This window comes from Capsicum annuum, chromosome 8 (genome assembly GCF_002878395.1).
Source record: "Capsicum annuum cultivar UCD-10X-F1 chromosome 8, UCD10Xv1.1, whole genome shotgun sequence".
Lineage (NCBI taxonomy): Eukaryota > Viridiplantae > Streptophyta > Magnoliopsida > Solanales > Solanaceae > Capsicum > Capsicum annuum.
Window position 1 is genome coordinate 145,199,907 of NC_061118.1, and position 24,164 is coordinate 145,224,070.

The 24,164-nt window shown below is 37.4% G+C and overlaps 1 protein-coding gene across 3 annotated transcripts; it reads right to left on the reverse strand.

The window, feature by feature from the left end:
- Positions 1-1,469: 1,469 nt before the first annotated feature.
- LOC107839189 (mediator of RNA polymerase II transcription subunit 12) lies at positions 1,470-23,271 on the reverse strand. Of its 3 annotated transcripts, XM_047394459.1 has the most exons (15): positions 23,199-23,271; positions 22,865-22,929; positions 18,645-18,761; positions 18,153-18,346; positions 17,339-17,398; positions 17,154-17,259; positions 15,933-16,001; positions 14,955-15,008; positions 14,619-14,726; positions 11,801-11,950; positions 11,362-11,709; positions 8,842-11,243; positions 5,467-8,067; positions 4,646-4,973; positions 1,470-2,484 (listed from the first exon to the last, which is right to left on the reverse strand). In XM_047394459.1, exons 4-15 carry the CDS (start codon positions 18,269-18,271, stop codon positions 2,026-2,028), a joined length of 6,804 nt encoding a protein of 2,267 aa, XP_047250415.1. In that variant the 5' UTR covers positions 18,272-18,346; positions 18,645-18,761; positions 22,865-22,929; positions 23,199-23,271; the 3' UTR covers positions 1,470-2,025. The 3 variants fall into 3 exon arrangements, with proteins under 3 accessions (XP_047250415.1, XP_047250414.1, XP_047250416.1); XM_047394458.1 differs by having other exon boundaries at positions 22,865-23,271; XM_047394460.1 differs by lacking the exon at positions 18,645-18,761 and having other exon boundaries at positions 23,199-23,263.
- Between the last annotated feature and the right edge of the window lie 893 nt (positions 23,272-24,164).

Here is a 24,164-nt window from a genome sequence, read left to right on the forward strand (position 1 = left end):
AGATATTTTCAATCTAATAAATGAAAAAAAAACACAAATTTAACCATTTTCTATATTTTTATTTATAATTTACATGTAACATATTCTCTCAGTTCTATATAAGAAAAATAGAAATTTATAATTAATTTTATTTAATTATTTGATATTGGAATTTCACTAAAACACAAATAAGAAAAGGGAGAAAGTGTGGCGTCATGCTTTAGTTCAACAGGATGTGAGGTGGCACAAGAATCCATATACATCCATTTTTGGCCTTGGTTTCAGTTTCACTATTCAAGTTACAGTTTTTCATCATTGCCATTTTTTTTTCTCCTTTTGTGACATTTGCACATCCAGCTTTTTATTTTTCTCAGAATTCTTTTAATCCATCCGTTTCATTTTATTTATTTAATTCTAACACAATTTTTTAAAAAAATAATCTATACTTTGAGAATTTAAATTGACAACTAATATTTTAAATAGTTATTTAATAATAAGGATAATATTAGAAGAAATGTTTAGCAATATATTTGTGAAGTACTACTTTGTTCCATTTTACTTGGCTCCTATGTTAAAAGAAATATTTTATCTTACCTGTTCATTTTTAGCAGATTAATTGAATTTTATTAGATTTTTTTTTTCTGTACTACCATTAGTATTAAATAACTACATAAATAGTCATTCATTCATTAATATGTTGATTTGCTAGTAAAATACGCCTTTAATTAAAATTTCTTGATGAATATGTCAGGTCATCAAATAGACGCAAGTAATATGAAATGGAAGGAGTATAATAAACTTGATCATCCAGCTCGGAACTAAAAAAGCCAAGACAGACGGCAAAATCTAAAAGAAGGACAATAACAAAAATGTTAAAGAAACAATAGGAAGAATAAATAAATTTTCTTGAAGACTTGATAGATTAATTTTCTTGAACTCCCATTTGTGAAATACAGTAGTAATATGCCAGTCATTTTCTGGTTCTTATACCATGTTGGATACCTACTCTCAAACAATTGTGCAAATCAATTTTATCTGACTTAGAACAGATAGAAGTGTGCTGACAAAGATCAGTATAACTAGGAAACCATCCCATCTAGTATATGAAAAATATTTTTCAAAAAATGTTTTCAACAAAGTTTTAAGCAGTAAAGAAGGACACGTATCATGCATTTACTAGAAAAGAATCATGGGAACCCCAAACAACAATTCTTAGAAAAATCAAAAGAAAGAAAAACATTAGGAACTTAACAATATAAAGTAACTTCATTCAACGTCCTGCATAATCTGAGAGTGTCATTATTATATTATTATTATTAGTCGAACACTAAACTAGTAGTAAAGAGCAAAAGCAGAAAACTCAAAACCCAAAGCAATATCGACGCTTCAGATAACCCTGGCATACAAAACACCACCACAATGAACCATACACAAGCACTTGGATTAAATATGTTCAACAGAACCTAGAATTGTTAAATGCAAATTGCTAATCATTAATCAACAGCATCAAACCATCTTTCATTTCATGTGTGCGCTCACTTTTACTATTTCCATTCTTTTTGGAGGGGGGTCGGGGTGGATGTGTTGTTCTGGCAGGAACAACAAGATCAGCTAATGCAAGCATATACTCTGATTTTGAGGATACAAATGACTTTGCATATCATGAAACGGCTACATATCGTTCCTTTGAATATTCTAATCAGCTCAACATAACAGGAAACAATAGTTTCAATATGTACAACAACCACCAAACAGCACCAAGATTTGGGCAATCTAGCAAGGGGCTTAACGAACAAGTTAGTAGTCGAGCTGGGTTCTAGAGCAGTTGGATGGGCAGGCTAGAGAAAAGCTGCTCCTGGCTTGTCTACGACCAATGCCCCAGAAAAGAATGGGCCTCCTAGCAGCTTCATATGCCGCCAAAGGCAAACAGAGCAACGCTCAGACATGGTGATTCCAGACCCCAAACAAGTGCATAGGGTTAGTTAATGAAAGACCTGTCTCGGCTCTGCTCCTCACCCAATTCAAAAAGAAAATATGCAACTCATATCAGCTGTCGTCATCTACTGCACCTATATATGTGAGATCTGTCCTCCTAACCCTTACAGTGCCTTTTAGCCAGTTGGGTGCCTTCAGATTGGCATGATCACCTCCACCAACCAAGGGAGAGTTACTTGATGAGTGGCTTGACCCTGCCCCGTCCTCTAAAAGAATCCATGGATCCACCTCAAGATCATTCTCTTGTTGTGATGATACCTGCTTGGCCTTCCCAGCCACACTTGTGGCAGTTCGTAATAATGAAACTGGATTCCTCTGAGTTTGGTTTGAACCATTAGAAGAGTGCAATATAGATATTGGGTTGCTGGGTAGAAGAGAACTGAGAGCAAAAGGTGTTACGGACGGGGGCTGACAAGATATCGAACACCGAGCAGTAGGGGAAAGAATTGGCATGGCACACTGGATGCGCCATCTGACTGTTTCAGGCAGCTGCATCCGATCCAACTCATTCTGCACCAATCAAGAATATAATGGAGCACCGTCATGTAACTTGTTGACAAATATACATCAGAGCCAGACAAAGAATGGATAGCTGATAGAATAAATACATTCTAAAACAGGAGTTATTTTCCACTCAAAAATATCCAGGAAAAGGTTGGTAAGTGAATTCATCCACTTAAAAGAATCATTTATCAAGTCAATATAAGCAAATAAACATTGAAACCCAGCCAAGAATCTACAGAAAGGAACATGGGATAGTGGGATACAAGCTATTCGAGACGAGGTGGATTGCATAAGAAAAGTTACTAGATGTACTAGCATCATGACGACATTGTCAAATATTCTACTGCTTGCAATTGATAAAACTGTCAAACAAGAACTTCAAGAAGATAGGTTAGTGACAAGAGGTTCATAAATAAAATTTTCCAGACAATGATCTCTCAGAGACACATCTCTGTTATTTGTGTCTTCAGTTACTCTTGAAACAAATGCAACTAATTCAACTCAAAGAAATACACTGAGACTCTAATACAAACAACCTTCACACGGAGATGGCTTTATGCCGCTTAAAAGCCATTCTTGTCATGCATTTAATATCATCTGGCTACTAAAGTCACAAATAAACCAGGAAAACACTTCATTCTAGGAAAACAAACTCCAAGTCTGGACTAAAATCTGCTCCAAGATACCAACATACCAAGGGTAGGGACAAAAATATGGTGAATACAAAAAGACCACAAACACATTATTACGAGAAAAACCCCATTTAACTCGGGAAATAATAAGCTTCTCAATTTTCTCCAACCCAACTCTCATTCTTCCAATTAACATGGTACCAGAGCAAGTATAGTCATGAGCTCAAGCCTCACCGCCACTGGTCAACAAAAAAGTTTCAGGTGCTTGGCCCAAGGAAAAGAATCAAGATCTAAAGAGGGGTGCCGAAAACCTAAAATAGATTTCAATAAAAAAAAAAAAGAAGCACCCCTCTACCAATTTAAACTTTTAGATAAGGCAGCCTCACATTTCAGCAATGAGAAAAAAGGCAGCCATACATTCAACAATGAGAAATCCATAAAAATGAAATTTGTTCCCATGACATTGGAAACTTCTAAATTACAAGCACATTATACAGCACTAAAAGACACTTCCATGAAGAGGGGATTGTATTGCAATGACACACCTAAACCAAAGAAGCAAAATTGTATCCTGCTCAACTCACAGGATTCTATGATACATAACTTTCTGCCAAAAACAACAGATTTCATACCCAGTCTTTTCTTTTATTCTTTTGACACCTTTATCCAAATTATTTCACCTACACAGATTTTAGAATCTCATTCCCTTGCTATAGCAACCTTAAAGTCATTTGAGTGATTAAAGTTTCTTTCCATCTCTCTTGCTCTCATTATCTCCTGTCCACTCACCCTCCCATCCATCTTCCAAACACTAACCGGTTTCATCATTTCCATTTTTTTTTTCTGTTGGTAGTTATCTCATTTCTAATTCCACCCTGTACCATAGGTTGTCATTTCTAATTCAATCCCCCCCTAAAGCAGAAAGAGACAAGTACCTTACTTTCTAATTTATATAAGGTTTAGCTTATAACCACTAACATTGTAAATGAATTTTTACACCAGCAGTGCAATTTGACCTGCTACAGAAAGCTACTTGCCTTGTCCTTTTATGCTTCTAATTTCACTTATTATGGGTAGATATCGTTTAATACCTTCTACATCAGTTGACAGTACATATGTATATCAGTTAAAACCCGTTATATAATAGTCTACTTTTTGAGTAGTTCCTACTCTTAAGTATACGCTGGTGGTGGCTGCATCCAAGGTTCTTTACTAAGTGTGCCAATGAGTAAACCCCATAGATAAAAGGAGCCATCATTTACACATGAAGTACCATTTTACTGTTATTTATACTAATAAAATAAATGATGTATTTAGCAAATATGTAATGGCTGCTTAATGTAGAGAGGAAAGACTATTATTTTGCATGCTTTAACACCACAAAGTGAAGTTGGACCCGGAAATTTACTGTTTTCCTTCCAGTAAAGTGTTCCATTTAAAAAATTACCTTCATCATAAGGTTACTGACTCGAGATACATATGTACTATTCAATTCTACCAGACTCTGCATATTAAAGGTCAAATGAAAATCATACCTGGAGACTCTCAGCTCCCTCACGATCAAATGCGGAGTAGTCCTTGCTAGATTCACTGGTTGACTTAGTACTGGATTTCCACTTGAGCCAGCGTGGTTGGTGGCAACTAAGCAAACCGTGCAATAACAGCAATAAATGATCAAAGAGACTTTCTAAGGATATAACCACAGAAGCAGTAGCAGAAGCCTCCATAAGTGAATCTACTTCTCTCTTCGAACTAGAAGCTTGATTAAAGGAATAGCTTGCATCTTCATGCACAACCCTACTTCCAAGGATACGTAATATAACTGAGGCAAGCACATGTCTCATATTACGCCCTGATGGCTCCCTGACACAGTCAAATATGACAATTAGCATTATATAGACAAACCTCCTGTTACATTGGAAGATATAATTTGCATATCAAAATGGATATATTTTCTTTAGAGGTAGAGGTATGGACTGCGTACATCTTACCCTCCCCAGACCTCACTATGTGGGATTACACTGGGTTTGTTGTTGTTGTTGTTGTAAAATGGATATATTCCCTAAATCAGCAATTAATGGAAAGAAAAAATGTGTGTTGCATAAAATTAACTCATCACCATAACTCTCTTTATCAATACAGTAGATTTGCTGCAGCCTTAACATAGAACTTAACTTAAAGCTACGACTGCATATCAGCTAATCACTATATTGATTTCTCAGGATGTGGCATAAACAGGCATTATATGGTAGGGGCTTCCAGGAAAAAAACCAGAGGGCAGTCTGACACAACTTTATTTAGATAGTAGTGGTATGTTTGAGCAATGATAAAAGCGCAGCCAACGGCATATCCTTACCGATCTGCATAAATTATAGGGAATAGCCTCAGGATGAACTGCAAGCGCACCGACAATGATGCTCGCAATGCCACAGGTGAAGGTGGCACTGTTTCTGCTGGACCGGTGACTCGTCGGGCTAACCCAGGACTGCTACCTCTCGTGCCCTTGCGCCCGCTTTTAGTTGTTGGACTTTCAATTCCAGAAGCAACTGTTCCAGCAGGCTTGCTTGCTTCACGAGTAACTGTATTGATCTGTTGCTCAATGTGGTTCATCTGTTTGATCATGTCACTAGCAAATGTGCTACGTGAATCATCTGAAGCTTGATCTAGACAAGGGAGAATTAGATCAATGAGGGCTCTCTCAGTGACATGCTGCTGACTTACATGGAGCCTTTCAAAATCAAAAGTACGACCAGACCCCTTCACAGGCCGCTTCAAGGTAGTCCCTTCACCCACCACTTCTCCTTCTTCTATGGAAGAAACTTCAGATTTGAACTTTTCTCTCTTGCTTGTGATGGGATCAGAATTGGAAGTACACCATCCCCACGGCTTCCAGTATTGAGCTCTAGTTGAAATATTTCTATTTACAGCAATATTACTGAGCCGTTGACGAACGGATTTCCTTCCAAAAAGAACATCGTGGCCTCCTAGAAACCACTTAGCCTGTAATAGCATAGAATCCTCAAGTGACCTCCCTAAAAGATGCACAACTTCAGCAAAAAGCGGGGCAGCATCAGGTCTAACAAGCAACCTTGTAAGGATCATTTCAATAATGTTGCTCTCTATCTCTGAGGCTGATGCTTTATCAGTGTTGGGCGAGAGGGATCTTAAAGCTTCAACTAAAGAGAGATCCTGGGCATCCAGCTTCTCAATTACAGCTTGCTCGTTCAAGAGGAGCCTAAGCTCAACCCATTGCCAATGAAACTTCGCAGGCTGCAAGGTATCCAAAATGCATACAAGCTTATCAAGAAGCTTTGTCTCATTTTCAGCACAATGGAACTTTGACTCTCCTTGTACTGCCACCTGATTTCCATCATTCTGTTTAACAATTGGCTGTGTTATTCTACAATCAATAAGGGCATTCAGGAAAAGCCGTGCACGGAGTGGCACAAAGGCAGAAGCCTTCGAGCGCAAGTCAATGCCACTTGCCTCTAACAAGGATGCAAAATCAGAATCAACAGTATCAGCAGCTATGAGGTCATAAAGGCTATGTGTGTCTCTCAAACACACTTCACGAAAGGGCAAGTGCTTTATAACATCACCAAAAGCCAACATTAAAGAGTGATGCAAGTGCTGAACCTCATCACGTGTCCCGGAACTTACATTGAGAATCAATGACCTCCACAGCACAAATGCGAACATTGAATATGCAGGGGGGAATACCAAGTTTAAAGATAGCATCCGCTGCATTCTACATAGGGAAAGAATTGACGCTTCACCCAAAAGGTCTACAACAAATCCATCTGAAACTGTTCTACAGTTCCCTACAAGTACCCTAAACCAGTGGACAGAAACTTCAGCCAGACTATCTGCTTTTAGTGTCCCAACTGAACGTGCATTCCCATTTGAATTTGACCTCATACTCCTCACAAAATGGACAACGTCTAACCCATCCTTTAACCTGAAGAGGGAAACCATCCTCTCCAGGCTAGAAACTCCCTGAAGAATTGCCCCGATAACAAGTGCAGACACCGCTGCAGATATTTTTGCAGTCCGCCCAATGGCTACCCTACTTGAATTGTTTAGCATATCACTGGACAGATTAACATCATTAGATTCCGGAGACAACTGAAACTGAGACCGAGGAGCTTTTCCAGGAGCAGAAAGTTGTGCGAGTGCAGAGGATGTTTCTGTAGCAAGAGCAACTTCAAAGACGCGGCTTTGACGCTCTCCAAGAGCTTCCTTAAGTATACTAAGACATAATACATGAATGCGTAACATGCATCGTGCAAACTGCAATGAAGCAGAAATGGATGAACTCAGGTGATTATTACTGGCAGTCAGATCAGGAATCTTTGCTATGACTTGCCCAACGTTACAAACAATTGCAGATATAGCAGAGGAAACCAATGTCGGGTCTCCTTCCTGAGCAGCACCACCTGTCTGCCTCATGCAATCCATTAATCCCGTTACAATCTGCTGACCGATCTGATATACATCTTCCCATTTTTGGAATCCAGGAAATTTTCCAGAGTTCAGCCCAAAAAACTTTCGATCTTTGCCATAAAAATAATTGACAGCCTCATCAACCTTTTTCTGCACAATGTCTCTCATGCTCAAACCAACCCTAGATACCCGAACACCAGTTATCTTCTGTCGGAAGTAATCATCTGCATCCTGCACTCCCACTGGAACACCAAGTGGAAATCCAAACTCTCCATCCACCAGTCTTCCAGATTCAACTTCAGAAACAAGTCTCTTGTCAAAGGTTGACTTGACATTTTTTTCCCATTCAGTAACACTCCCAACACTGCCAAACTTCTTCAAGAGGTACCGTGCATAAATTACGGGTGGTGAACCTGGAACTCTTCCATTTGACGTCAGAATAGCTTGAGCACGATGCATTACCACTGACAATGTTTCAGGAATAAGGTCTGCAGCAACAATGATGCCTTCATACCTGAACAAAGACAGAATGGAAGTAAGAATAAAGATCGTCCAATAGTTCAACCCTATATCCCAGGAGTAAGACAGAATAGGAAGTAAGAATAAAGATGGTCCAATAGTTCAACCCTATATCCCAGGAGTGTACTTCATCAACTAACTAAACAGAGGACATCACAGAATAATTCAACCAGATAACAGAAAAGAATAAAAAAAAACTTGTGCAGTTACAAGAGAGAGTCCAATACTTTCAAGCCACTCAAGGATGCAGTCCAGCCATTAACTAAACGGGAAGAACCGCAGAGTAATTCAACCAGAGAACAGAAGAGACGCAAATATCTTGTGACATTCACCCTAAATCTGACTCCATTCATAATGTAGCTACGAAAGCTGACTAAAATAGTTGGTTTAAACAAGTACAGTAACAGCCGGCTTAATTATAACAAGTAGAAAACAAGTTTTATCTGCACAAACTGGACTCCACCATTCAAACTGACATACCAATACTCGAGGAACTTCATAAATGATAATGTCAAAAGAATTTGAAAGCATTATACACATGAAAATAAGAGAATTAATTTATTGCGGCCATATTTTCCCAAAATTGACCCTTCACATCGAGAAAATGTAATTTCTACCTTCTAACGGAAGATGCAGCCAGAGCTAAAATACACATGTTAATAACTAATCAACGAGAATTGACAATGGCAACATGTTAAAAACCTGATGAGAAAGCAATTGCAGAAAAAGAGCTACTCATTATCCTAAATGACAAAAATAGAGAGCTCACCTCCGCATAGATGATAGAAGATATGCTTCGCCTACTTCACAGACACTGTTTTCTGAGTTCTTAGGAATTGTTAGAATGTTCCTACTACCATGAACTGTAGCACTGCAGCTTCCAAGAACCTTGGGTAACAACCACAGTAGAAACCTGACTGCCAAAACTAATTCATCACATGCATCAATCAGATATAACACTGCTGATAATTCATCTTCACCAAGCTTCCATCGCACACAACCCCTTTCATCAGCAGCAGAGAATGGTCGACCATGTTGGCCAACCTTAGTCGCAGTCTTCTCGGGCTCTTCCACTAGCTGCTTTACAGTACCTATCAACCACACAGTCATGGTCCTTTTATCTACAAAACGTACCTGCTTCAAAACTTTTCCAATAGAAACAACATCTCCATAAGGCATTCTGGTACCATCTGCTGACTTGGGAACATTGCCCTCAACGCCAGGTCTGTGATGCGGGCAGCTAACCTTACTATCACAAACATGGCTTGTCGATGCTCCCTGACTACCTTCAATCCTGGCTGCAGCCAACTGTGCGAGACTCTGAGTTTTACGGACAATTTTTTGCCGACCCCTTGAACCTGTTTTGGCTGGTTTAGGAGGTGGTTCTGCTCTAAAAGACTCAATGGACTTCTGGCCTTTTCGCATCCACCAAGTTTCTTCATCATCTGATGGATTTTGTGGATAGATCTGACTGTAAGAGCTTTTCTCTTCGCTTAATTTTTGTTTCTTGGCCCTTCTGCATTCTTCACACCCAGGTGTTCCTTCGCTGTTATCCATCCCGTTGCTACCGTAAACAACACCCTTTTTCAAACTTACTTGAGACTCATCAACTCCAGTGTCCGTAGAAGAAGAGCTTGGAAATTGCAGTAATGCTGTAATTGACCCTTTCAACTCTTCAAGCTCAACACCTTTGCCGACATCTTTGGACAACGGAAAGGATCCAGACTCAGAAGATCTCAACTGATCAATGGAGGGAGCAGCTAGACGCTCACCAGAGTTAGGACGCGGCTTATGCTTATGGTAAGAACTGCCAAACACAGAGTTGTAGCTATCAATCATCCCTCGGAGGACTAGCTTACGTTCATTGCAGTAGACATTCACTACCTCTGAAAGTACAGGGGATTCAGCAATTCGAGCTTCTTCTAAAGCATCATGAACGTAAGGACCAGGTAGGTGCTTCAAGATTTTACAGTGTCTTTTTTGTTTCACGGGATCTGAAAGAGGTCCATCCCCATCCATTATTCCACTAACAATCAGCTGCCTCACATATGCTTGAGGGTAAAAAATCCCAGCTCGGATAAGTTCGACAATCAGTAGTTGAAGACGCTTGAAACCTTCTGTATTGTGCACTGCATGCTGATCTATCCAGCACACCAGAATATCATGCAAAGGGCATGGGCTATCAAACATACCTAATGAATCACCACATCTTTCACGGGCATGCCTTGAATTACAGAGAGATTCAGCAGCACCACTGGCAGGACTCCTACCAGCATAGTTAGTCAGCTGGCCAGGATCTTTACGAAGATAGTCATTCTTTACAATTTTGGGGGCCCTGCGCCTTGATGAAATTCCTGCCTCTCTCATCTTCAGTTTCAAAAGCCTTACAGCAACGTATATAGCAGAAAAATCTTTCCTCCCAGTGAACTTCATTCCACGTGGTGGTGCAGAGCGGAAATCCCTGAAATCACAAGTTGCCCACTCACAGATGAAGAAAACGGAACAAACAGATGACAAAGTAACACCCCGGATAAACTTAAGTGAGGAACGCAAACAGGAGCTGACTTCTGCAAACCAACAATCATCACTAGAACTCTCATGAACATTCTCAAAAAGAAACTTATATGCATCTCTCAAATCCCCAAGTGCAAGGGACTTATCCAAGGCATGTAAAGCTTTGACAACACTTTGCCCAGGATGGCCAGGTCTTGCAGCCACTGCAAGATGCTGTGCTCGCTTCTGAATTGAAGATACAACACGACCGATGGAATAAGAATCAGACCGAACCTCTGGGCCTTTATCTCTAAGAAAATAAGCAACTTCAAAAGGGCCATTTTTAACCTTTCTAGTATCCTCAGTTACCTTCGAGTAAAGACTCCCATCTGTCACCACATTGGTCATCACACATGATGGCATAGGAAAACAATCCAAAGCAACAAAAGTATCAGGTACAGCTAGCATCAGATATCGAAGCATCTCAACAAGAGCAGCCATAGTATAAGCCCTACGAGAGTTGTCAACAAGGTCAGATCCACCAGGAGAAGGTTCTTGGATGAAACGAATAGCTATTCCCACCAGAGTGCGCACACAGGACTGAGATAATACAACAGTATCTATGAAACCATAAATTACAGGTAATAACAACTGCAAAACCCCAAGTAATTCCTTTTCCTGAAAAGACAAGATGGGAGACATCACAAGATCAGCACCCAAAAAAAAAGACAGAAAATAACAGGCCAACCATTTAACATTTTTATTGAGATTGAAACATTTGTTTAAGCAGGCAAACCTGTAGTTGGTTGAGCACCCAATCAATAACAAGTGATGGGATAAGCAACCCTTCTCTGTGATGCCACTGTAAAATGCGCACGACATACCACCATTTAAAATGCAGAGACGGCTCTTCACAATCAATGGTCCCCAAGGTTGGATCACTCTTGAGCTGAATTGATCCTGCATAAACCATTTGTGGCGACCGATCTCTGATATGTAACGCAGAATGGACACTGTTTTTTGAAATAAATTCATCCAACAAATATTGCAAGTAATCAATAACATCTTTTGTCCATTGCTCAGAGCGGGAAATATGTGTTTTGTCCGACACCCCAGATGATATACTGGAAGAGCCAGGGCGAACCTGCACGAATAAAGTCCAATCAGATCCTTCTAATGGTACAACTATTCAAATTAGTTTAAATCAAGTATCAGCTATCACCCAAGATTGTTACCTGATTGAGATAATTTACTTTGACAAACCATGTTGATCTTAGTAATGGCACGTTATTTCTGATAAGGACTTCAAAAAGTGGCTTTCTTCTATAGCCGTGGGGAACATGATCAGCCAAAGACTTTAGCCTTTTATGCTGTTGGGATAAACCCTGGGAATAAGTGCAAAAGTTTGTAATCAAGTCCAGTTAAATTTATCAAAAATTTGTTTGTGCAAACAGTACAGCAAATATTATATCATAAAAGCTATCAAGTAACTTAAAACAAAACAACTGAAAGAAGAGTAACGACTGAGCTTCCACATAAACAATATGCATACACACTTTCCTCCAAGCTTAAAGAAGGGTTGAACAAGCAATTGCAGATTAGTGAATATTTTTTAATAAGATGAAGAAGTGAATACTGAGCGTAATAACAGAAATAGAATGCCTAAACTAAGAGCCAAATCCATGTCAATAACTTCGGTTATATTTTCGAGTAACTTCTGGTTGGTGCATTCACCTAGGAATGCACGAAGGAGTCAAGCAAATTAAGAGCAAGTAAACATAAGTGATACAGTATCAACTTGACTGGTAATGAATGAACATGTACTCGATATCTCACATACTATTTTCTTTCTAGGCCGAAGATGTAAGGAAGTGCTGCTGCATTCACATTGCCTAAACACTCAGGACGATAAGAAAGTTGTGCAGTCATCACATCAAAAATATTGCATCCAATACACAAAGAAAATGATGAAAAATGACAAGATGGAAAGACTCAGATTTAAGTATTTTTCTCTGGCTGCTGAAAGCTAAAAGGCATGTCCTTTTCCAGTCTTCAGAAAAGATAATCGAGTAGAGAAGAAGGAAAGCTGACTGCATGAGATTAGATGTCAAGTACATAGGCTGGGATGATATACTCTAGCAAGAAAAGGCATAGAAATCGTACAGAATTCCAAATCCAGAAACTTCACTAGAAACTCTAGTCATACAGAAAAGGAAATAGAAGGGAAGAAAAATAAGGAAATAAGATGGGCCAAAGAATCAAATTCATTGATATGCATACTCCACCCAACTAAGAACTAGCTTAAATCAGAACAAGACCAACCATGATTCCAGTCCTTACTTCTCTACACTCTGAGGAATAAAAAGGGTTAGACCACAACTCCCAAGAGATAATCTCAAGAATCAGAAGAAATTTTCAGTCATTTTTTTCTCTTATGAATAGAAATTTCCATCCAGTTCATGAAAAAATCCATTCAGTTTTAAGCTTTAAATTGATCCCGTCCAAACTCTTAATATTTTCACATCAGAGAATCTCAACTCTTAGAGAACCCCTAGTTTGTCTTATAAAGACAAATTGCTTGGTGTGGGAATAAAATGGACTCAAATAAAGCTGAATGGTCACATATATTCATACATCTGATTTCAACTGGTCTGGGACTGAGGTGTAGTAGAATAAATTATTCCAAGTGAAAATGCTATAATCCAGAAGGAAGAATGCATTAGTCTCCAATCAAATCAACACAGCCAGGTGATCATATGCAACATGTATGATAAAATAGATAGAGGTGGTAAATAGGCGGGTTGGGCTGAATTTGGGCAGGTCAAAATGGATGAGTTGATGCCGCCCAAAAATTACTTGGGCTGAAATGGGTTGGGTTGAAAGGGCAGAAATGGGTTGGGTTAAAATGAGCTAAAATGCGGGGCAGAACCAAACCCACCAAATTCTTCTTTAAGTTTAATTTGCTTTATTTCTTCTTTTATAATTTTTTTAGTACCTAATAAAATTATTATATATCTTCATTATGACTATATATAACATATCAAATAAAAAAATGTCTTTTTGAAAATACTTTAACAAAACCCCTCATGGATCAATTTGGGCTAGATATCAACCCAAACTTTGATGGACTATAAGCTAATAAATGATTAGGTCCATGACCAGCCCAAACTTAGGCAGGTTATGATTTCATGGGATGATTTTGCAAGCTCTAAAAACAGTTACTTGCCCCCCCTCCCTCCCTCTTCTAATTACAAAATCTGAACTAAACGCATTTTTGGCTTGATAATACCTGAATTTTAAAAAAAAAAAAAATAGCTTCAGTAAATCAGCTTTACAATCATAACAGAGCATGGATAGCATAGGAAAAAGGCACCTTTAACTAAAAGTCATCTGTTATTTTAGTGAAACTCATTCATGTTCTATCCCCAGAACAACTTGGACAGTGAAATTCATTCGACCAACCCGAACTTACTTGGGATTGAGGCATATTTGATTTTATCCTTGTTCAACAAATCATCCCGCAGGATTAGATAAATAATCCAAATCCTTCATTTTTATAAAGTCCAAATGAACTTCGTAATCCAAACCAAATGGGCCCTAGCTCTATGCCAACTATCAACCTCTACACATAATAATTAGCCAACATTTATGTCAATAGCTTGAACTTATCTCCTATTGCTCATATATGACAGGAACACCATAAACACACAAATGGAGAGGACATGTTAACAGCTTCGCTAGTCGTAATAAAAAAACCTCGACACACACACTACATCTATGTTGCTTGGACTCTCCAAAAGTGTCAATGGGTGCGTGTCGGATTCTCCAAAAGTAGTGTCTTTTTGGAGAATCCGACACGGGTGCGGCATTAAAAGTGAAGAGTAGTGAAGAGTCCGCGCAACTTAGCACTACATACATTTCTGTACCATGCTGAGCAACTACAAACCTTTTTTCCTTTTCCGATCCAATGTTTTAACGATAAATAAGGACATTCAGATGTAATATTTCATCAAAAAGCCATTTCACAGGTTCCTAAAGAGATTAAAGGCTAACCTCAATCCACTTCTTCCTGAACTCTTCTCCGCATGATCTTTGTTCAGGAAAGATACCAGGTTTCGTCAATTGTAAGCCCTCAAGAGGAACTCCATAAACCTGACCTGCCTGTAATGTGAAAAAGTCCATGTGATGGCCAGGTTAGTGCCATGCTTTTTGAAAAATACATGTTAAATTACATGGATAGGACAATTATTAAATCATGAAGTCCTGAAATGATCAAGAGAAGTCAAGCAAAAGCCCCGATCCGTAGTAAAAGATTGCCATATAAATTCACCGATGGCTGATGGCATAAGCTCCATGGAAAAATATATACCATCAAGACAAACATATTACCTTTCGCTTCTGGGCCCGAGACTCATTGATAGCCCTGTGGCATTTTCTAATTGCCTGCAGAGAGACAGAGAAACAGCTAGTCAGTATTTTAAAATGGCAGACCTACCAACAACAACAACAACAACAACATACCCGGCGTAAGCTCACAAGTGGGGCTTGTGGAGGGTAGAGTATGTGCCAACCTTACCCCTACCATGTGGAGGTAGAGAGGTCGTTTCCAAAAGACCCTCGGCTCAAGTAACGTATATCAAAGAAGAATAGAAGTAATGAAGACATCGCAAAATAATAGGGGAAGCATTCTAAAACTTACAACAACAACAACAACATACCCAGTGTTTACACAAGTGGGGCTTGTGGAGGGTAGAGTATGTGCAAACCTTATCCCCACCTTGTGGAGGTAGAGAGGTTGTTTCTGAGATACCCTCGGCTCAAGTAATGCATATCAAAGAAAATTTAAAAGGAGAAATAGAAGTCTTTGTCAAAAAACAGAGAAATAGAAGTAATGAAGAAATCACAAAATAACAGGGGAAGCATTCTAAAACCTACAGCTAAAAGGAATAGTAACAACAACAAAATAAGATGACAACTGAAGCTCAATAAACAACATGTAGTGGCAGAAATCAAGGGACTGGAAACTATGAGAATGTGCTATTACTATTGGTATGCAAGGGGAAACCTATCTCGGTGGACAATGAGACGGCACTCATTTACCTCCTAACCTACCACCCTAATCCATGCCCTCTATAACTTCCTATCTAAGGTAATGTCCTCAATAAGTTGGAGATGGGTCATGTCTTGTCTAATCACCACTCCTCAATGCTTCTTCAGCCTATCTCTACCTCTCTTGAAGCTCACCACAGCCAACCTATCACATCTCCTCATTACAAGAAACCAGAACGGCATATATACACTGCAACAGTCACTAAACTGAAAACAGAAGGCAAAGCACACTCCAAATATATATTCTCAAAAGTTTACCTCCTTGCACTTAAAGATAACAGGCTTCGTAAAAGTCGGAACCTGAGTTAATGAAATCTCTTTGACTTCCTGGCAATGTGGCAATCAAAAAACCAATTAGATAATCAGTCTACCAACCAACTGATCCACAAGGGTAAAAAAAGCAGAAGAGCTGTAACGCCACAAAAAAGAAAGGGGAAAAATGAGGAAACAGAAAAAAGCAGGAGAAGGAAACAACAAAGAGAATTCAATAAATAAGAAAACCGAAGAGGCTACTGGTGAGGGGAAAAGTGCAGGTTCTCTGGTTGATAGAAAAATAGAGGAAAGAAAAAATTACTGCATTTATAATCACCTACTCTGCAAAATAGATGCTTCTAGTTCTCCTATTCCATAAGAATAAGCAGATCATGTTTCTAGCATATATAAAAGAGCATTCTTAACTATGACATATGCCAAATGCTTTCTATACAGGTTTGGGGAGGGACTAATGCACCATACTCGCCTCCACAGAACATGTAGGTCTGCTGATAGTAGTACCCAAATGGGAACTACATCTCACATTAATCAGTCAACATAAAGTCTTAACGCTAGGTTGAGAATAGGCAAGGAGCTCTTTTCGATCATGGTTATCTGGTTTAAGAGTGGATCAGTTGAAGGACATATTTCTTGTTCCCTTCTATGCATAAGGGCTATCCCCTCGTTGTAGTCCCACTATTACGAAATACAAATGCACCAGATAGTACAAGTCTTCATGAATTCTTTTAATAGAGGACCATGCAAAACCTAAATGTTAACCTTTTAAATTCTTGAGAGACACCATAATGCAGACATGCATTTATTTGGGGAGCAAGAAGAAGAAAAAGAGGATTTCTTGTAAAATTGAAGGACATATTTCTTGTTCCCTTCTATGCATAAGGGCTATCCCCTCGTTGTAGTCCCACTATTACAAAATACAAATGCACCAGACAATACAAGTCTTCACGAATTCTTTTAATAGAGGACCATGCAAAACCTAAATGTTAACCTTTTAAATTCTTGAGAGACACCATAATGCAGACATGCATTTATTTGGGGAGCAGGAAGAAGAAAAAGAGGATTTCTTGTAAAATTGTCACAGTGAAGCACCTTAATGTTGATTTAATAATAGAGCAGTTAGCTTAAACAAAGATGAGTCTTCAGAAATAAGCAGAAATATTTATAGTCATGCAAGTACAAGAAATATGAGCGGCACAGAAGGACTACCTCAAGACCTTCAACAGTCTCCCGGTAACCGAATTGGACATATTCTTTGGTCAACGTCTCCTCAGGGCAGTTAGGAGTCTGAGGAAGAAAATCAGGTGGTCCAAGTCTGAAAAGGAACTACAGAATTAGCAAAATGGTACCATCAACCATTACTTAATTTTCATGATCTATATTCGCCAAGTTACCTGGAGTTAAGATGTTCCTTGTCACACTTCAATTTGTATGGGGTCAGTTGTAATGGCCGTCTGCAAGAACAGATCATGTCAGCGTAGTCTTCCTTTTTTTTAAATATAGTACTCCCTCCGTCCCATTTTATGTGTCGCCATTTGACCGGGCACGGAGTTTAAGAAATAAGGGAAGACTTGGTAAAGTTTACCAAATTATCCTTTATCAAAAAATGTGCCAATATCTTTTTTTTTAATTAAATGGGACCAATAAGGGTAAAAGGGTAATTGTGCCTTTAAAAAGTTGTCAAATAAGGAAAGGCGACACTTATTTTGGGACGGATTAAAAAGGAAATGATGACACATAATTTGGGACGGAGGGAGTAATAATTTTATTAAAAGTGGGGGCATACAAAAAAGATATGCACCTAATCATCTATACATAAAGGAGCCTCACGGGTGTACCAAAAAGAAATAAAGGAAAGAGGTTATTCTTCAATTGTACAAAGTTCCACCTCAACATCTACAGTTTAGTCTACCACTTGAGGAAAATTAAGCAAGAGAAAGGGGAAAGTTCACATAGCATGCTTTCCTGGAAAGTTCAACACATCTTTTGAGCTTAAAACATTAAGTATTGCAAATAAACTATTCGAAGAACTATTAGACAAAGATGAACTACAGATTTGAAAGAAGAACTCAGGCCTTTCATTAGATTAGGCCTATATATCTTCCTTCTTTCCTTTCTCAAAAAAAGATATATTTTTTCATATTTGCAATATGTTGTGCAATTGTGCTTGTGCCAGTACATGGAGAAGAGGAACAATAGATATATTACCTGGAGAAATTAGGCGGAAGGGAGGCTGAATCCACCCGAGATGAATCCCTGGCTGACGGCCCCCCAGTAGTGTTGTTATTAACTGCACTAGTGCAGCTGCCACCATGATACCTTTGCATCTCTGCAAACTAGCACCTGCATGCTGCCTCCAGCATCGGACAACAGTAGGATGTATTCTAGTCAAACTGCAGGAACTGTTAACAACAGAAATTACAAAACTCTGTAATAAATTACAATAATAGTAACAAGAACAACAACAACTGGAGCTAGATTTCAAATAAGGATTATTCACGGTAGAAATGCACAATTGTGTAAAACCAACATATAAATAAATATGTGTGCAAAATATATATTGATAACGACGTGCATGTGTATACACATACACAAGAATGCATATGCATACATATATTGGAGTCTTTTTTTTTTTTTTTTTTTTGTGTTTGTTGGTTTTTTTGGGTGTGGGTGGGGGGGGGGGGGGGGTACCAGCATTACATTATTAGCAGTCTCCTTTCAAGTTTCAACACTTTGAACGGCCTGCTCCCAATTCTTCAATACAGAATAATCTGATCTTCAAAAGAATTGCCTTTAATAGGAGGTGTTTGTCCTATGCTGCAGATCAAGTATAAAAATAACAAATCAAAAGCAAAAGAGCACTCAGCTTCTATACTTCAGCAAACAAAAAAACAAAGAAAAGAGTATTCAACTCCTATTCCACTGTAAATTTTTGGAATGCAGGTGGTCTCTGCAGTTGCTATCTGTAAGGGTATATTAGCGGAAGATAATGGGCATTTACTTCTATTTTTATAATCTTACAGCTTATAAAGGTACTTGGGCAGAAGATGGTTGATTTCTAATTCCTAGATTTATTACAACTATGCACATACATAGATTTTGCTATTGACAAAGAACTGCAAGTTTCTCTATATGCTTTCGTAAGCTTAAGTTTTGCCGTATTTACTTTGACTTGGAAATCTAATAGACACGATGGTCCACCAGGAGTTTCCAAAAGCATGTACACCTTAAAGTGAACATCAATTTCCTTTTATAGGTCTCCAAGAGGTACTTGCTCTACTAAGGATCTCACATGATACCAACTAACTTCATGACGATAAACAAACCCCATCCTATGTCCAGATTATTCAACTAACAGACAACTAGACAACAAGCAATTACAAACAATACCTATTAACTAACTATAAAATGTCACTTCAAAGCTAGACCTTGAAAGTAAAAAAGTAAGTCATCTGGATTGAAATAGCTCTTAAAAATTCTGCTTAGACAATGTCCACAAACATCTACCTAACTGAGCTCAGACATTTTCTTCAACAAAAAAGCAAGATGTACACACAAGTTCACATATAGGCTATATACAGAAGTAACATAACCACAATCTTGCTACTAATTTTTGTAATGCTAATGATACATTATTTGTAACACCATATACTTGCATGATTATAAGTAAAAACATACCACCCTAACCAGCTGGACCCAAGGGGATATGAAACTACGAAATGGAACATAATAGATTTCCAAGTCTCCTATAGCATCACCAAAAAGTTTGGAACGCTACATTATATACAAGTATCATATGAAGGTAGCACAGAACAATGAAGCTGATTACTATTTACCGAAAAGAAAAAAGAAAAAACAATGAAGCTGATTGCTCCAGCTTAGCTAACTAGCAATGTGGCACACTCAGATAAAGATGATAATGTTGATCTTAAATCAAGATGGCAACCATTTACAAGCAATCACGAATTATAGAACATTCAGAAACAGGCTTAACAAGGCTTCAGAGGGAAACTAGGGTTTGAAAAATCCACTAGTATTTATTTTTTAAAAAAACAATAAGTGTAGTACCTTACAGATACCAGAATCTAGAGCAAGCATAGTACCCTAGTAAATTTGACTTCTTAACCATGCACCAAAAGTTATCATGGAAAATACCGAAACAACTTAAAAGAATGTTAGTGATCTCTTAAAATGGAAAGTCTAAAGTATAGAGCTTCCCCTTTCCTAAGATCCCGGATGTGGTACAAATGCATGAACTTGGTTACTATAATTTTAAAAATTCTTCAACAGAAGTCCAAGAAACTTACTTAGAAATCCCAAATACAAACTGAGTGAATCTTATGTTTTGGCAATTTCTCAACAATCAAAAGATAGTAACAAAACAGCCACACTACATTGCACGTCTCGCAGTCAAAAGATACAGAGTGAAGCCATCATTAATAGTCTGGAAAGTTTTTGAGTAAATTAAAAAACTGTACAGATTCTAAATCACTAATGAGATCCTCTTTCAAACTGACCAAACATCTCTCGCAATGCCAAATGATAGTGAATAAATAACAGCACGTCCAAAATAACCACCCACTATTACAGTATAATCAATCTACTGGGTGTTCGGCGAGCTTTTATTTTAGACATGAGCTCAGAAAATTTATCCTAATTAAATATAAAATTGCCAAACAAGCAAAACTAATACCAAAAAAACACAAAATTCAACTTGTTATTAAATTCTAATAAGTTAAAAAACTTTACAATCTAAACATTTTTAATAATTAGCCCAAATTTTGTCCCTTCTCTTCGTCTTTCACAGTGTAAAGTGAAAATGATCAATGTGAAACTACAAGCCAAAAATGCATCAATCTTTATAACTTGTTCTAGTTCGATGCTTCCGACTGTAGGTTCTTTCTTCGCATTTCTTTTTTTTCAATTTAATTTATAAATTTCTACTCAATTTTTAAAGAAACTCAAATTACATTTTTGAGATAAGCGGGTATGATTATTGTGTTAGTCAATTACTGATTTTGATTATTGTATTAAGATAAAGCAGTTCTATGTACATTTTCACTTACCTTATATTTTCTTGAAATTTCCATGTAATTTTATACTACTTATAATTTATTTTTATTATAATAATGTATAGAACATTAAAAAGAAATATATGTCCATCAAGGCTAGGACATATAGGAAGAAATCGCCTAGTGTTTTTGTTACTGCTGGGATTTGAACTTGAGACATCATGGTTCTCAACCAATTCATCGACCACTAGGTCACACCCTTGGGAGCTCTTGTTTATTAATTTAATTATAATCATTTATAAATTATAAATATTAAAATTAAAGATCCAAGGATTTTACACCCCAATGCCTCGAGGCTTGTTCTCGCCACATATCAAGGAAAATGCCTCGCCTCGGGTCCTCACCTTTTAACCACTGATTCTAAATCACTACTTAGATCCCCTTCCCAAACTGGACAAAAATTTCTCACAGTGCCAAATGATAGTGAATAAATAACAGACGTCCAAAATAACTACCCACTATTACAGTAATCTCAATTAATCAATCAACTAGGCCTCAATCCCAAACCAGCGCAATTGACTAAATTGTTCTTTACATCGATGTCAAGGGTTTCGAGAAAAGTAAAAAAAAAAAAGAGAGAGAGATCCTAATCCCCTTCCCAAACTGGTCAAAACATTTACCGCTATGCCAAGCGTCAGTGAATAGATGACAGAACGTCCAAAATAATTACCCACTATTAAAGTAATCTCAATTAATCAATCAACTAGGCTTTAATCCCAAATTAGTCGTGATTGACTATATGAATCTTTTATATCAACGTCAAGGGTTTTGTGTAAAGTAAAAACCCTACAGATTCTAAATCACAAAAGATTCTCTTACCAAACTGGTCAAATATTTCTCGCAAAACCAAACAATGGTAAATAAATAACAAAATGTCCAAAATAATTACTCATTATTACATTAATATCAATTACTCATTCAACTAGGTCTCAATCCCGAACTAGTCGCCTTTATATCTATGTCAAGGGTTTGACTAAAGTTAAAAAAAAAAAAAAAACTACAGATTCTAAATCACCAATGAGATCCTCTTCCCAAACTGGTCAAACATTTCTAACAGTGTCAAGTGATAGTCAATAAATAACACAACATCCAAGATAATTACCCACTATTACAGTAATCTCATGTAGCCAAATAAACAAGGTCTTAATCCTAAACTAATCGCAATTGACTATGAATCCTACATATCGACGTCAATGGTATTGAGAACCCCTACAGATTCTAAATCACTAACGAGATCCTCTTCCAAAACTGTCAAACATTTCTTGCAATCCCGAACACTAGTGAATAAATAACACAGCTTCCAAAAATAATTACCCACTATTTCAGTAATCTCAATTACTCAATCATCGTGATTGACTATATGAATCCTTTATCTCAACATCAAGGGTTTCAACTATCCATTACAGTGATCTCAACTACTCAATCAACTAGGCCTCAATCCAAACCAATCGTGATACCTATATCTATGCCACTCCATTTCGTCCCAACTCTAAATAACACTCCACATCATTTAAACACAAATTAACAAGAACTTCTCTCAGCGCACATACATACACTTGCATACAAGTCATACAAACAACCACAGATATATCACAGCAATCCAACGCCCAACAAACTCATTACTCATAACCTGAACATACAAACTTATCTACAATAAATGCACAACCCTCCAAGCAGCTTCAGTAGCATTAGCTAAACATACAAACTTATCTACAATAAATGCACAAACTTCATTAATTAAACTCAAATTAACCCTAACCCTTAATTTTAAAACCCAAACCCATCAAATAAATCGCTCCGAAAATATCATTAAATCAAACAGCTATCCAATTAAACAACATAGATCACCTGAATTAAAATCAAGAAACGTCGCAAACAGCGTAAACGGTGGAATCTACCACAGCCAATCACTCCTGATTCTCAACAAAAAAAATAAATAAAAAAGGGGTTTTCAAAGTGAAAGTGAAAGCTAGGGTTTTGGTCCCCCAGCTCCAAAAATTCAAAGATTTCAAAGCAAAAAAGATTCGGATTTAGGGATTGAAAAATAGGGAATTTATATCGAACGAATCGGTGTAAGCAACTATATATGTATAGGTTTTTTTATGTTGGGTGTATAGATATAGAGAGAGAGAGAGAAAGAGCAAGAGAGAGATGTATGTATAGATATAGAGAGAGAAAGTACCGCAGAAGACAGATAGGAACAGATTGAGTTTTTAGAGAGAGAGAGAGAGAGAAGGTGAGTTTTGGATTTGAGGAAAGCGTGGGGGTGAGGGGGGTTTTGACTCTTCTGATGACGATGGTGTGTGTACACTTGTCTTGTGTGTGTCTGTGTGTGTAACTTCTATTATTGGAAATTTTAAGAATTACTATATTTTTACTTACTTGGGTGAATAATAAAAATATTACCACTACTATTATAACAATTTTCAAATGTTAGATTTACCGAAATGAGATTTTTGCGGATAATGTTTGATAATAAAGGGATCGTTTGGCGTGAGGTATAAGTTATATAATAGTTTCGAAATAAAAGGTAGGCTCATGTTTAATTGGAGGTGTTAGTTAGTCGGGAAATTATTTATCCCACTATTTATGTTTTAGTGATGGGATAAGTTATCTCATATATATGGTGGGATAACTAATTTCGAAATAGCTAATCTCGAGGTTAATTATCTCGAGATAACTTGTTCCCGACCAAACGACTCCATAAGATAATGATATGGACTATGTAAACTTATCCTCATAAGATTTCATTTTGTGGGAATATACAGCTTGTTCAATGTATGATAATATAGGTTTTATATACTAATAAGATAGAAGAATTATAATTTTTATACTATGGGTTTACATTAGGTATGTTTGCTTATTAACTTGTGTAAAAATATTAAAGATATTACTTGCAACTATAATTTTTTCAAAACTATTGAAATTTTAAAGACAAAATAGGATTTTTGTTGAATAAAATAGGATATGATATGATTTTGTTGTATTAATAAGGAAAAAGAATTATGATGTTTATAATGTGGAATTATACTAGGTATATACCGATTAGATTAAAAATGTTAAAAACATTACTTAGTAAAAAAAAATTCAAAATAATAGGATATGTTTGGACAAAAATAAGATTATCTTTTTGTTTGGATAAGTATGA